The sequence below is a fragment of the Daldinia childiae genome (assembly GCF_008694065.1).
Source record: "Daldinia childiae strain JS-1345 chromosome Unknown Scaffold6, whole genome shotgun sequence".
Classification (NCBI taxonomy): Eukaryota; Fungi; Ascomycota; class Sordariomycetes; order Xylariales; family Hypoxylaceae; genus Daldinia; species Daldinia childiae.
This window is the reverse complement of record NW_022984647.1, coordinates 1,153,910-1,170,805: the sequence shown is the minus strand read 5'-3', so window position 1 is coordinate 1,170,805 and position 16,896 is coordinate 1,153,910. Positions and strand designations below refer to the sequence as shown.

Sequence of the window (16,896 nt, the reverse complement as noted above, 5' to 3'; positions counted from 1 at the left end):
GAAGTAAGAAGTAGCAGGCAGAGGAACCCCACCAAGCTTGGCAAGCAATTAACGCGAACTCAGCGCGCTATAATTTTAGCAAGCTAGCGGGCTACGCGCCTTCCACAGCGCGACAGGTCGCGATTGCCAGCCATCCCCCAGTTCCCGGTGCCAATTACAAACGGAGATCTCAATATACAAAGTACAACGTTCAACAATATTCCCGTCCCAACTTATAATTCGTCAATTCAATCTTCTCCATCTCATCTCATCAACTTCATAACTTTCCTCCTCCTATTTCTACATAAAATCATATTCCAACAAAGATATTCACAATTCATACGATATCAATTATTCCTTCGTCTTTCAACCATCAACTCTTGTTCCGTAGGATTCAACAATTTCAAAACCCCTCACGATGCAGCTCAAGCGAAAGCGTTCCGAATCCGAGCTCTCCAGCTCCTCTAGCCCCTTCGGCTCGCCTTCGCGACCAGAGCAGCTCACTATGATGGATATGGACAGCATGGCCAACGTATCACCTATTCGTTGTACGTCACGAAGCTCGACGCCTTCCCACTTACACAGCCGCACCTTGAAACGGTTCCGCAATAGCCGTCCTTCGGACGAGGAAATCCACGGTAAGTCTAGTGGGTTAGCATCGCAGTCTTACCAGCTTTTCTAATACAGAGCCCCTATAGAACGTACCTTAAACATGCTATATACCGCCCAGAAACAGCACATTGTCCACCAGCAAAACTCTCCTTTCGCCAGCCTTCCCACACAGCCTCAACCTCAGCCTGCACAAATGCCATCACAAGGAGCCCAGGCGTCACTCCACAGCTTCTGGAAACTCCCTAATGCAACATCTGCTTCAAACACCTCAGTTCCACCTCCCGTCGATCACGTGGTGTATGACGGTCCTACCAATTGCGAAGATTGCGGACAGACATTACACGAAGGTGTAGGCGAAGACTCAATGGACGTAGACGGCTTCTGTTCAGATGTCGATACAAGCTGTGGAGGGTGTGGGAAGCACGTGTGCTCGCACTGCTCCATCACCAACCTAGGTGAACAACGAAAGTGCTTGATATGTGCTGGGAGGAAGGTCTGGGTCGGCGGTCTTGGATGGGCTGGTGTCTCGGGTATCAAGGTCTACTAAAAAGTAGATACGTTCAGATTATGTATATGGAACTTGGACTGTACGCTTAGCTACAGGTTATCCCGAATAAGGGACTTGAAGGCGGCGCTGGGCATTTAAGGTGGATAAGCGTTGGAGTTCAAGGCGAGCACGCCATCGCCGGGTTTTATGTTTGAGTATGGGGTTTGGATATACTCTAGTACAGGCGTCTTACAGCAGGCAATGCTATTACAGGGTATTGGTAACCCTTATTACTTGATACTTAGTGTTCTTCAGGGGTCAATAATAAAAGTTTAAGGAGAGTTCTTGTTATAATTCAAACTTCATATCACTCGGATTTTACTCGCTATCGGGGGTGTTGATATGGTCATATCCATACTTTCACGATCTAGAGCATCTAAGTATCTTCATACTAATAAGTTCAAATGTGAAATCCGATAGTGAACTGCTTTCGAAGTCCAAAAGTCGATATTTCATAAAGAGTTATGGACTATTAAATCGAATACATCTTGAAGAACTAGCCCATATGAAAATAAGTCATTGCCTCTGATATGAGCATGAAAAGAGGTTCTGACCAGTCCTAGGTTCTATTCCAAGGGATGTCACACATCAGATGACCAAAGCTTTGTTAAATACCTCTTGTTTCAAGAGGCAAATTGTTAGTAGGTAGATAGTGTTCATTAAAGTAAGTCTCAACCAAGACAGTACTAAAGTGATATTCTTGCTTAACATATTTGGTTCCGTGAAAATTAGTGAAACAAGAGGAGAGGGTAAAGTAAACTGATAATATGCTGCAGCTTTTTTCTACGTTTTATGACAGATTTCGGGTCATCTCAATATTAGAACAATAACAATCTATTCGATTAACTAGCTATAGGACTAAGTTATGGATAAGGAATATTGTACTCAACTTAACATATTCGATTTCAAAATTGGTTACAGACACCTGTTCACATATTATGTAACTTGTCCTTGTTCATAGTTAATAGATGTGTTGATTGCCACTAAAGGAGCTACTACGTCTAGCCATAGGGGCTTCTCGTGAACTTATGATACTTACAAGTCATGTCGAAATATAACTTAAAGAGAGAGAGACAGAGATGAGCTAACGACGTCTTATGCTGAGTTAATATGAGGTCAAGCTGAATGGACGATCATTGAATGTCACATATTTAGTCATTATGTGAGTTAAGTAATAGAAACAGGCACGTTAAGAGAGAATCAGATTAAGATATCATATTTTAAATGCGTCTATGATTTACTACAATGCTATTCAAGATTTTATAAGAAATTATGAAGTAGTACTGACGTCTATAGTTTATTTAGGGGCTATTATTCGTTGCCATAATACTTAAAGCTTCAAGTAGATCAACATTAAGTATAAATGGTGTTAGACATTATAAGTTCATAGAATTGCGTTGTTCTCAAGTGCTCTATAGCCGTTTTTAATGTGAAAATGACTTTAAGCTTAATCAGTGCCGTTTTCTATTCACTTACATTGTCCCCTGAAAAGGTACGATAGTCGTGGCAAGAAGTCCGCATTCGGCGTCGAACTATTCACTATAGCTACAATCTTAAAGGTATCCTCCATGCGAGCTCTATCCTAAAGAAGCTTGCTTCACCTATGTTTCTTAGGTTGATTCGACAATAGCTACAAAACTTAGCTATACCTATGTCCCCTCAAGACGTACATTGGATAATGTTGCATAACTAAATGTTCCAACTACTCTTATACTTCAACCTTTTTTAGTAAAATGAAATCAATAATGGCAATATGAAAAACTGTGAGGGGAATATAAGTATAGCTGGGAATCGAGAAACGTAAGAGTTTTCTAATAATAAAGAATAATACTATGAAACAAGTTCTACTAGTTGAGAAACCATCGAGCATCATTATAACTTGAGCTACTGGGTGGTGCTTGTTTGCTTGATTCTTGACTCCGCTATGAAATAGTTAAGAGTAGTAACTACTTGCGGTATTAGACCTAGTTACTCTTTGATATAATTACCATAAAATCTGGATACATAAATGGAATATAAATAGATCTAAGACCATGAATGCATGCCTAACTGTTCTATCTGAGTTTTGTTTATTGTAAGTTACATATAAAATCGTAATTGAGTGAATCTAAGACAGCAGCGCCTTTATAGTAGTACATAATCCACATATGCATTTACGCGATTATAAAGTTGCGAAAGAGGAATAAAATACCTTCAGATCTTGCATATCTCATCCTACGTCATTCTAGACGTATACTTGAGCTTTCCGATTAAGGCTCCCACTGACAGGAACGCGGGGCAGCGGGGTAGGTACTACCTGCTATTGATCAACAGGTACCTACCCGGGCCTATCTGATTTCCCTTGCCCTTATTTTACTTCTTATCATGAATGTAGGGAGTTAACTCATTCTTAGTTCTACCTGTTTCGAATTACTTACAAAGGCACTTTTCGTCTCGAAAATGAAGCTGAAAGGAACTAGAGACGCTAGTCATGCGGACAGTTGGTATGATGGGGATCCTGATAGCTTGTCTAGCCAGCTCGACAACTTTCTCAGCGATGTTCCAGGCTCTATCGATGACAATGGCCTCCCGATTCCCGGCGCCAAAGTAGTGATTGCACCGTAGGTTACTTTCCTCTTCTATCCCTTACTCATATATTTCCGTTGTTCCTGCGGAATTCCTAACTTCTAGCTTGCCCAAAGGCATGCAGGCTATTCGTACTCAGGACCCTGCGCAGCCTGGGCGTATAAGTGTCTCGACCTCACTAAAGCCAAGCGAGTCTTCGTCCTTGGACCTTCTCATACGTATTACCTCCGCGGATGCGCCCTTACCAAATTTGCCAAGTACGAGACGCCCTTCGGCGACCTGATGGTCGATGAGGATGTAGTCCAGCAGCTTCGCGACACGGGCAAGTTCCAAGATATCCCCAGCAGAGGTGATGTGGACGAGCATTCGCTAGAGATGCATCTCCCGTTTCTCTACAAGCGGCTCACACAGACGTTCGCGTCCGAGGCCGAGTACCCTACTATCGTACCCATCCTCATTGGGGATAATAACGGGGCGGAGGAGAAAGAGTTCGGCAAGCTGTTGGCGCCGTACCTACAAGACCTAGACAACGCGTTCATCGTGAGCTCTGACTTCTGCCACTGGGGGTCGCGATTCAGTTACACGGCTTACGCGCCGGAGGGCAAGGTCGACCAACTACAGTCTCTAAGCCGAAAGACGCCTAAGCCGACAAACCCACCTATACATGAAAGCATCAAGCAGGTCGACCAGCTAGCCATAGATGCCGTTGCGTCAGGCGACCACGACAAATTCGTTGACAACCTCAGACACACCAAGAATACCGTCTGCGGACGTCACCCTATCGGTGTTGTGATGGCGGCCCTGGAGGAGCTAGCAAAAGACAAGCCCGATCCTAACAAGTATCGGTTCAAGTTTGTACAGTACCAGCGCAGTAGTTTGGTCGAAGATGTCACAGACTCGAGCGTAAGCTACGCATCCGCGTACGCGATTGTCTAAGGGGGGGTAATAGATAAGGATTTGGAGACGAGGAGTTAGTGATAGATGAGCTCACGCTCCAAAGCTGATAGATGTATTAATGACTATTGAATTCATGAAATGGATGGCTTATGATTAGGTACGATTACGGCTTAAATTATAAGCTGATACTTAGATTTATTTCTAGGTATTTGCATGTGATACTAAATGTTGTCATTGTTTTATGTCTTTGATATTAGAATATAGACATGCCTAAACAGCTAACCTAGGGAGGACAATATCTTGACGAATCGGTCATCTTTCCCTTTTCTGATAATGATTTCGATTCGATGCTCCAAAATATTCTGAGTTTCACTACTTTGATCCACGGGACTTTCTCTGGATTAACAATGATCTAGTCTTCGGTAGGGAATCGTTGAACCTAACGATGAATATTCTACTATAGTGGCGCATCGTATTAGGTATTGGAATACATCTGCAATGAATTACTAAGCTAAGAGAGATGCGATAATAGGCGGCATATTGAGAAGTTCTACGAGATTTAGGTTGGACGAGCTAGAAATTAGATGTATACTATTAATTGGCATCTCACCACAACTAGGGAGACTCCATAATGACGAGATTTTGATGATGACGAGTCACTGTGGCTTCTGATGGTGGTCTGATACGAGTATGTATACTGGATTACAATTAGACCTTATTGCTCCTGGATCCTAGACTTGTAATCGTTTAGGTTGGAGTGCAGATGCAAGCTACCGTAAAATGGTTGCCTAACCAGAGATTCAAGCTTAAATGTTGAGTCCGGTTGCGTGTGACCTGCGTGGCTGATGCCGACGGAGCCAATTGATCCTAATGGTCGGACTCGGATAGGTTCAAAGACGACATTCGGGATTAACAGACGAATAAACCGGAGAACGTCCGTAGTGTTTCTTAGCTTAAGTGGTACATAGTGTAGGTAGTCAAGTAGTTAGGAGGTAGTTTGGCATTGATCGACGTGGAGAATTGAAACGGGTACTGTTGAATGGCTAGAGATCTGTTCATGACAGGGGCCGATCCAAGAGTTGATCGTGTAACTTGAGTTAGGTAGTAGTTAGCGGTAGTAATGAGGAATTCTTATCGATCGGGTGGCTCAGCCTGACGCAAGTGTCTTATAGTGGTGCTTTTAGACGTCTCCTGAGGCTATGTCAAGCCCAATCGTGTACCTAAAATTGGTTGTTCAGCCTCGAGGAGACTAGAATCGGGATGGCTATGCTGGGGATTTAGTGATTTAGTGTGGTTACCCCAGTCGGCAATTTTTAGATTATGTACCCAAGGTACTATTTATATGGAAAAGGGGAGATATATGGCGGTGATTGAATGCTGTTATAAGCTGATTCTGCGGCTATTAGTCCTTAGTTAAAGCGAGCTTCGCATGAGAATTTTGAGAATATCCTATTGCATTCTCCACAAGTGAAGATCTTGATAAAAGGGATAAGGAGATTCTATATGGCATGGATATATGATCATATGAAATGGTACATTTATCAAGATAAACAGATATTAAACATGGAAAATTGTAAAGTTGATCACTGCCACTTTACCCGACTTGCCCTTAGGTGATTAAGGCTACATAACATAGTACCTGGATGCTTAGGATGTCAGCTAAGAATAATATTATGTACCCTGCCACCCAATCTTACTGTTGATGAGAATTCTCTGGTCAACTTTGAACAGTTTAAGTTTGCATTCTGCATCGAGGTTAGTCTGATAATAAATCTCATGGGTGTAGCTGCCGTAGCTATTTACGCATGCCTGTAAAAATTGGTTAGGCGATTCTCGCATCTGATACAATGTTAGAGATTCAGACGACGCAGAGCCAATAATATTCGAGGTGGATCATTTATAGGAGACAAGCTAGGTAGCGTACACTAGCTGTTACTGGGTCTATTGGGTCTATTACTGGGATAGGCGATACGATGCATAGGTCTTGTATATTGCCTAAAAGAGTATTAGTACCACTTTTAGGACTCCACTTGCCTGGACTAGTTCCATCTAAACCCTTTTTTTGGCTTCAGCTTGTCAGCTTGGCTTCAGTCTCCAACAACAAATAACCAACTGTCAAAACCATCTTTCTTTCCCGTTAGTATTATTGAGATTCCTTTTTTTCGTAAACTTAAATTCTTTCCTTCGTCTCTTTTCCATACGCTAGAGAAACCGAATATTGATAGCCCTCTCGAATTAGTGCGAATAAACGACGAGATCCATATTGAAAGCAATTTATCCTAGTCGAGTCTGCTCCCTAGCAGACAAAGCCGCCGAAGCGCCATGAGTGTAAGAAATCTACCCCTTGAGTGTTTCAATGGATCCACCCAGTTTAGAATACCACACGCATCTCCTACCCTTCTGTAAACTTATTGTTTTCAATTTCATTTCCATTATTTCTTTTTAAACTTCACAGAACTGGTATTCTGAGATAAATAATCACTAACATTATGGCACAGTACGGGTTTGTTACCTCCTTTTCGAATCATAAAATACAATTGCGATAAAAGCGACGTTTAAGCGACTAACACTTTGATTAATCTAGATACGGTGGGCAGCAGAACCCCTTTGACGAGCGGAACAGCGCCGTCAATAACAACTATGGACAACCAGACTACGGAGATGAATATGGCTGTATGTTTTCAAATACGATATGCGACACCCTATGTAATCACGCTAATGAAATATAGCAAATGTCGAGATGGCTTCGCTCACCCAAAACCAAGGTGGTTTTGGAGGCGGAAATGCGAACTCTATCCTGGGCGAGGTCACAGAAATCAACCGTGGAATCGACATGATTGACCGAAATCTTGACCAACTTAAGATGCTTCAACAAAGAGCCCTCGACGATGCCGACGCCTCCGCTTCTAGCAACACCAATCGCCAACTGGATGCCCTCAGCTCCGAGACCATGGCCCATTATAGATCGCTCACCGACCGCGTCCGACAATTGAAGAGTAACCCTGAGAGCCAGCAGAAGTTTGCTCAACAAGTTCGTCGCGTCGACAGCCGATTAAAGGATGCGATTAGGGCCTACCAGGGTGTCGAGTCAGCGTTCCGGAAGAAGACCCAAGAACAGATGGCACGACAATACCGTATCGTACGACCCGACGCCGACGAGGAAGAGGTGCGAGCTGCCGTTGAGGATCAAACTGGTGGTCAGGTTTTCCAGCAAGCATTGATGCAGAGCAACCGTCGTGGCCAAGCCCAAGCTGTTCTGAGCGCTGTGCAGGATCGCCATGCACAATTAAAGAAGATCGAGCAGCAAATGATCGAACTAGCGCAGCTGTTCCAAGATATGGATACGCTCATTATACAACAAGAAGTTGCTATTGCCAACATTGAGCAGAAGGCTGAAGAAGTGGTTGAAAATCTCGACAAGGGTAATCAAGAAGTGGGTGTAGCTGTCAATACTGCTCGGGCGACGCGAAAGAAGAAGTGGATTTGCTTGGGTATTGTCGGTATGTGTCTACCCTCCCTTATTTTTATGATGTGTATGGGAAATTGACGTTCTGATCTAGTTGCTATTATTGCCGTTATCGTCATCATCGTCGCGGTATACGTATCGGTCACAAACGCGGCGAAAAACACGGCCACCAAGCGCGACATTATACAACCAAACATACGGTCATGGTTCGAAAACGTGGCTGTTCCCCAACTTCTTAGCGAAAGAGCCCATCCAAGGGCATTTATCGCTAGCGGGGAACATCCAGGCGCCTAATACAGGATTACTACTTATTATTAGTTTCCCTATAATCGAGCTTCATCGCAGCCTCTATACTTAAAAGTACAAGTAGGGGTATAGGGCTGGCAGATGTGCTCATTCCCCACTACTTATCATACCTACTATTCACGAACTTTGGCACGCAATCTCCTTCGTGTTCGCTTCGTATATTATACCTCTCCGTCGTCATTATACATATTTAACTCAGATACCTTTTTGCGTGGTAATTTGAAGCCAAACCGCTTGATTCGTCAGTTGGAAGTCAGACTCGATATTGGATTCCGATGGACGGATAGCGAAGGTTGGCGACCTACTGATAGAAGGGGCGGATTGTCTCTGGTAGCTTTCTGGCTACCTGGTCCTAGGAACAAAATAGTCCTTTGTGTACTCAGTCTTATTTTGTAAGCAGGCTTGGAGAAGAGGAGTTGCTCGCATTTCCCGGCGTTTGGACTCACTACGCAGAATTTTATTGAGTACTGTTTCATTGGACTGCGACTTATATTGATGCTGAGTGTGTTGCGTGCTGTTTGCATAGTCAGTGTGATAATGTTGTGTAATTATTAGTGATGTTTACTGTGACAAGACATACTTCACTGGGCACTACGTAGACGAAGACTGGCTATTATCATATTATGTTACTACGTATTCTTGTACTGCACATGAAGGCTATCGAGTCAAGTGTTGTCTTTATTTTGGGGTATATCTCAGGGGGTAGTTCTTGGATATACCTATGCATATAACCGTAGATTCTGTTAAGGTACCACTAGAATATTCATTTAAGCACATGACGTCCTTTCACATGCATCCTTGGTTCAAACATTAGACCCATTTCTGGGCCCAATTAAAATAAAGTTGCCGGTATGCGTCTTTATATATCGACATAAGGACTCGTAACATTATTATTATAAAAAATAATAATATTTAGATAAGTTTTATAATATTTATTAATATCTAAAATAATTATATAAAATTTTGGAAATTATATTTATATTTATATTATTTAATAGATTAAATTACTTCGTTAAATATGGCTTATACATTTTATAATAATAAATTTACATTATTTTTTTTTTTTATATAATTATTTTTAATTATTATAATATTTTTTTTTTAAACATATTTTAATTTAATTTTTTTTATAAACATTATTTATTTTATTTTAATAACTTTTTATTAACATATTATATATTACAAATTAAATATTTATTTTAAATATAAATAAAAAATAAATTAATATTATTATATTTATTTTATAATATTATATTTTTAAAACTTTAAATTTTATATATATTATTAATATAATAATTATTAATAATTTAAAAGTTATTATAATAAAATTTATATTTAATTATCCGTTATTTTATATATAATATTTAATTTTTAAATATATATATTTTAATTAAACTTTTTTTTTTTATAAATATATTTATATTTAATTTTTTATTAACTTATTATTATTAAAATTACTATAAATTAAAAATGCTTTATATTATATAATTAACTATTTTATAAATAAAACCTTTTTTTTTTTTTTTTTTTTTTTTATATATATTTATTATATTTAATCAATTATTAATTTTATAAAAGTTATATATTAAATATTAAATAAAAACTATTATATTTTTTTAATTTAAAAATATAATTATAAATAATTAACGTTTTTTTTAATAAATTTAAAAAGTTAATTATAAAATTTATTTAATATTTACGTAACATAATTTTTTTAATATTTCCGTTAATTTTTTTAACTTTTTTATTTTTTTTTAACCGTAATAATATAAAATATTTAATTATTAAATTTTTTTTTAAATTTATTAAATAACGTTTACACTTATAAATAATCTTATATTATTATTAATTTACTTTTTAAAATATTTATATATATTACCAATATAAATAAATAATAATTAACAATTAATAAATAATATAATTTATATTAAATATATTTTTATTTATTTTATAACATATTTTATAATTATTAATAAAATATATATAATTATTAATATATAATCGATTACCTATTATATTAATAATATTGAAAATTAAATTAATTATAAATTAAATAATAAAAGATTTAATTTTTTTATTAATTAATAAATAAAATATTTAATAATAATTTATTATACGGTTAATATTATATTTAAATATTAATATTATTTTAATACGTTTTTTTAAATTATTTTAATTATAATATAATTTTAATTATAATAAATTTTACATAGTTAAATAAACAAATTATTATATTTTAATATTTTTTAAAAATTTACGGTTTTATCCGTCGAAGATATTTTTTACGTTTAAATTTTTAAAAATTATTATAAAAAATTAATAAATAATTAATAAATAAATAATAAATAATTCATAAATAATTAATAAATAATTTTTTAATAAATGATAAAAAATTGATAAGTTGATAAAGAAAATAATTGACTAAGATTTATCAAGATATTTAAATGTTTTCAACGGATTTTACCGTGTAAGCTTGCAAATACGTGAAAACGCTTGCGCAAACTTACAAGTACATGCGTTTTCCTAAATTTTACTTACCGTATATAATAGTTTTTTAGATACTTTTTTATATTTAATAACCTTATATAAATATTTTTTATAAATAATAAAATAATTATTTATTTATTTTTTATTAATAATTATTAATAAAATTATTTTAATTTTTATATATTTGTATATAATTTAAAAATTTAATCGATTTAATTTATAAAAATATTAAATTATTTATTTAAAATTTTATTTATATATTAAATAATTTAAATTATTTAAATCTTTAAATAATTTTAATAAATAATTAATAAAAATATTAATTTTATTTAAATAATAAATAATTTTAATATTATAATATTTAATAATATTAAAAAAACAAAAAATTTTAATAAATTATTTAATTTTAATATTAATTATTTTTAATAATTTATAATTTATAATTATTATAATATTTTTTTTTTTTATTTAATATTATTTTTAATAATTTTTTTTTTTACGTTAAATAATACTTTTATATATTTATTAACTTTTTAAAAAAATAAACTATTAAATAAAAAATTTTTCGGTTTTTATATATATATAATTATAAAATAATTATTTTTATATATTTTTTATTAACATTTAATTTTAATATTATTAATAATTTTTAATTAAATTTTTATATAATTAATATTATTATAATAATTTTATAAATTTATTTTTAAATTATTTTTACTATTACGTTTAATTTTATAAATACATTTTTTTACTTTTTTATAAATATTATAAATAAAGTTAATATTTTCAAATAATTTTTTATAAAATATTAAAAATATTTAATAATATTAATAAAAATTTTAATTTACATTATTATTTATAATATTTGATGGTTATATAATGACTAAGGAAAAGTCACGTTTCCCATGCATTAAAGGAAGGGCATACACACATATATAAATAGGGCATGCTTTTGGTATGCTTTTTTAGATAGTTTTTCTTCTTTAAATATTATAAATATATTTATTTTAATTAATTGTTATTTTATTAATTATTATTTTATTTATTTGTTTTATTTTATGTATGTATTTATTAATATTAATTAATATTATTAAATAATTAGTAATATAGATTAATAAAGTTAAAAAAGTTATTATAATAATAATTTGGAAAATTTTATTGTAATAATATATGCGATAATAATACTATATTTTTTATTAAAAGATATTTTTTTTTATTTATAACGGAGTATTAATTTATATTATTACGTAATCTTTTTAAGTTTTTATTATTATATTGTAATTTAATTTTATTATTTATTATAATATTATCCTTTGTAATATTTATAATAGTTTTAGAAATGTAAGTAAAAAGTTTAGTATAAGCGTAGGTTTATTTTATAAACGATAACTTAATTTAGTAAGAAAATATGGACAAATTATGTAAATTAATGAAATATATTTTCGGTTAAAATATAATCTTCGAAATATTATTTAATTATATAACGGTAAAATAGTAGTTTATTAATATTTAAATAGTTATTTATAAGTAGAAAATAATTTAGGTATTATTTATATTAGTAGATATCGAAAATACCGATGTAAACATAGCAAATATTTATATATCTAAAAAAATATTAAACGAATATAAAGAATAATTTAAAGGATTTATAGTAAATAATTTTATTATATTATTAAAATAATTATGATTGGTATTATAATATATATTAATATAAAAAGGTATTTATTATGGTAGGTATAATGTTAATTATGTAAAATATTTTATTAATTTTGTATTAATAAGTAAATTATTAATGTGGAATTTTAATAAGTTAAAGGAAGTAAAATAAAGGTAGTTAATTATATTAATATAGAAAGTTTTAGTGTATAATATCGAAAGGGGTATGATTTATTTAAATATATATGTATTTATGTATGTTATAATATAAACATAATAATTAGCAATAGTTTATAATTTTGAGATATTGTTGTATTTAATTTTATATATTGGATAAGTTTATAATTAAAATATTATTTTAACTGGATTGTTACTTATACGTTAATAACGTGCGTCATTTTTTTTATAAAAGATATAATTTCCTTTTTTTTTTTTTCCTTTTTTCTTTATTAATCTTTTATTGATTTTTAATATTTTATTAAAATCTTAATAAACAAGATTTTTATTATACCAATTACTGCCTTTATTATACCATACTTTCCTTTAGCTTTAAGTCCAAGTATCTTAAAGAATATTGAGCTATTTATAATAAATAATTTATTTTTAGTAAAGGAATTAAAATAATCTTTAAGTAATAAGTATTTACGTTTTTTCCCCTCCCTTTCCAATCTTATAAAAACTTCCCTTATTTTCTTTAAGGTTTTTTTTATTAAATAATAATCTTAATGTTTAATAATATATAGGATAATAAAGGTATAATTTAGGTTATAATTTAAGGTATAAAGTTGGTTTAATATAAGAATAATTTAACCCATTAATCCTAAAAAATAGATCTAAACCCCTTAAACTATTATTAAATAGTTTATATATAATATTAGCAATTTTTTTAGGCGGTGTATAAAGTAGAAGAAATTAGTTAATAAAAGGTTATAATTTCTTCTCCTAAACAACTCCATTATTTATATTGGTAAATAACCTATTAAGATAAATTTTTATATTTATTGTTAATTAATAGGGCTAAATTTACTATAACGTTTCCCTAATATAAATCCCTAATAAAATATATCCTCCAATTATTATAGGCTATTTTAAAAAAGTTTGGAATAATAAAAATAACTATATAAGTAAGGTATATAATATTTTTAAAAATAAATTTTATTTTTTTTTGGATATATATTATATAATTGAAATTTATTAAATTTAATTTTATACTGTATTTTTAATTATTTTTAAAAGGAAAGTAATAATTTATTTCTTTTATAACGTATTTTAATATTAATATTTTACGGATATATATTTAGTTATAAAATAATATTTTAATATAAAGTAAAATAAAATATAATATTACCAAAATTAGATAGTTATAATTTTTTATAATATTAAGGTTAAAGAATAAAATAAAGGTAAGTTAAATATGGAAGTATTGGAAATTATACTTAATAAATTATTATTATATTAACGTATTTTTGGGTTAAATTTTAAAAAAAAATAATAATTTATTATAGTTGTTTATAAAGTATATCGTAATATTTTATAATTATAATATATTTTATTTATTTTATTATAATAATTTAAAAAATTAGTAAGTAAATTTTATATGTTAATTAGTATTTATAAGAATTTTAAAAGAATACGGTAATATAATATTAATATTAATAGTAAAGATAGTAATAATAACGAGTATAATATTAAATAATATTATATTAATTATAAATATTATTGCAACAATAAAAAGGAAAAATATTATTTTTATTATAAATTGTTTAAATATTAGAAATGTTATTATTGGATATATAAGAAAGAGGAATGTTGATTTATTAAATATTTAAAAAAAGAATATAAAAATATCAAAATATAATAAAAAACGAATAAAGGTTAGGTAAAAAAAAACTACTTAATCTTTTTAGTTAAATATAAAGATATTAATAAATTTAATTTTAAAAATTTCGATAAGTTTATTAAAAAAAAAAAAGAATTTAGTAAATAATATATAATTATAATTTACTTTTATAATTAATTATTTTAATATTAATTTAATTTATAGTTATTTATTTACGAGGAGTAAGGTAATAAAATTAACGTTAATATTATATTTATTTTTAATTAATACGCAAAAAATATATTTTAAGGTATTATACTAAATATAAAAGTAATATACGTATTAATAGCAGGATAAAAATAGTATAAAACTTTTGTAACAAAGAACCCAAAAAATTAGTATAAATTAAATATTAACCGCGTTGGTAAGGTACAAATATATTTTAGAAATGGTTTATTTTTGGAGTTATTAAAAACTATAATTATTAATACCTTTTTTAATAAAATAAATTTCTATATAATAAAAATTAATACTTTATTCTTCTTTTTTATTAAAGATATAAATTGTTTTAATATTTATTTTAATAATATTATTAATTAATTAATTGGTAAAAATGGCGTAATAATTAAAATTATATAGAAATGGGGATATCTTTGGTTTTACTTAAACAACGTTATTTTTTTTACCGAGGCGAAGTTATATTGTTTATATACGCGTTTTAATTATTTATTGGTTAGTAAATTTTATAACTTTTTTAATAAAATAAGATACGAAATAAATACCAAAAATTTTAAAAAAATTAATAAATTTTATTATTATTATTAAATTAAAGGTAAAGTATTGTAACGTTTTAGATTTACGCTAAAAGATCCTAATATAAATTTTAATTACGAAATAATTATTAATATTATATACTTTAATAAAAAATTGGTTTTTTACGTAATTGATATAATAATAAGTTTTTAAACGGTTTAATTTATATAATTTATTTTTATTAAAAAAATTTAGAAAATATTAAAGTATTATTAGATTAATATTTATTTTAACCCTTTTAATATTGTTAACTACAATATAGGCATTAATTTTAATAATAATAAATTCTGTAACGAAGCCTATTTTGCGGATATTGTTTATAATTAAATATTTGTTAAAATATATTAATCTATTAATAAGATCAAAAAATATTATAACTTGATTTGAAAAACGTATAAAATCATATCCGAAAAAATAAAAAGATTAAAAAAAAATTACTTATAAATAGTAGTAAAGGTAGTTAATAATATAGTAAATTTTGATAGATTTATATTTATATTATTTATATTTGGTATTTATTTTAAAATTAATATAAATTTGTTTCTTATATTGTTATAGTTATAAAAGGTTTAGGTAATATAAAAAATTATAATTAAAGTAAAGAAAATTAAGGTATAGAAAATTATTTATAACGTTTTAAATATATAAAATAGATTTAATATAATAAAGATGTTACTTATATTATTATTTATTAGTAGTAATGTATTAGTTTATTGCAAAAAAGATAAATAAAAAAGGTTATATAAAATTATTACAATTATAAATAAAAATATAACGATTATATTAAATATTTTAAGAGAAATTTCTACGTTTTATAATATATATATTAAACCATATATATAATTAAAAGAAAATTTTAAAATTAAATTATTATTACTGCTATTAGGATTTAATTTAACCAATTATAAAATTATTTTTGATAAAAATTTAAATATATTCTTTATAAGTGTAATATATTTAAATATAAAAAAGAAAATTAATTAAGTCCTTATTTTAAAATTAAGATTAAATAAAAAAATAATTATTTTAAAAAAGCCGTATAAAGCTTTTAATATAAAAAAATTAAACGTTTTATTTTTTAATAATATTTTATAGCTTAAAATATATAATAAAATAATTTATTAAAACATAACTATTTTTAAATCCTATATAATTTAAAAAATAAAAAGTAAAAATATACTAATATTATATAAGAAATCCTAACTTATAATTTAAGGATATAAAGATCTTAATAAAGATTTTATTATAATATATATATTTATAATTTAACATATTAATTAATGTTTAATATTTACATTAATACCTATACTATAACAATAAAATATAAAAGTAATAATTTGGGATATTATTATAGTATATATATAATTTAAGACCTTTATATAAAAAATAATTTACGTATATTTACCATTAAAATTAAAAAGAAAGTATTTTAAGGGGATATTATTATAAATAGTTAAATTTTTATATAAATTAACGGAATTAAATACGTATTAATTTAAAATTTATTTTAAACATTATTAAAAAAAATTAAATATATTTTTATTAGTTTTTAACCTATACCTATTAATTATAAATTTCAATTAATTATTTAAAATTATAAATTTTTAAATAAATAATATATTAAATATTAATACCGCAAAATTTATAACCAAAAAAAATAAAGCTTTTATAAAAATAAATATTAAGGTAAAACCCCAAAAAATACTAAAAGTAAAAATAATTAAAAATTTTAATAAATTACGGATTGTG

The 16,896-nt window shown here is 28.9% G+C and overlaps 3 protein-coding genes across 3 annotated transcripts; all 3 read left to right on the top strand.

Moving 5' to 3' along the window:
• Positions 1–397: 397 nt before the first annotated feature.
• GL218_06234 (uncharacterized protein) lies at positions 398–1,138 on the top strand (the record flags this gene model as incomplete). Its single annotated transcript, XM_033582939.1, has 2 exons — positions 398–617; positions 678–1,138. 2 exons carry the CDS (start codon positions 398–400, stop codon positions 1,136–1,138), a joined length of 681 nt encoding a protein of 226 aa, XP_033434074.1.
• A 2,439-nt stretch (positions 1,139–3,577) lies between these two features.
• Positions 3,578–4,639, top strand: GL218_06233 (Protein MEMO1; the record flags this gene model as incomplete). The annotated part of the gene is made up of 2 exons (XM_033582938.1): positions 3,578–3,738; positions 3,820–4,639. 2 exons carry the CDS (start codon positions 3,578–3,580, stop codon positions 4,637–4,639), a joined length of 981 nt encoding a protein of 326 aa, XP_033434071.1.
• Positions 4,640–7,089: 2,450 nt separating this feature from the next.
• GL218_06232 (Syntaxin-like protein psy1) lies at positions 7,090–8,360 on the top strand (the record flags this gene model as incomplete). Its single annotated transcript, XM_033582937.1, has 4 exons — positions 7,090–7,103; positions 7,185–7,273; positions 7,330–8,100; positions 8,161–8,360. 4 exons carry the CDS (start codon positions 7,090–7,092, stop codon positions 8,358–8,360), a joined length of 1,074 nt encoding a protein of 357 aa, XP_033434072.1.
• Positions 8,361–16,896: the final 8,536 nt, after the last annotated feature.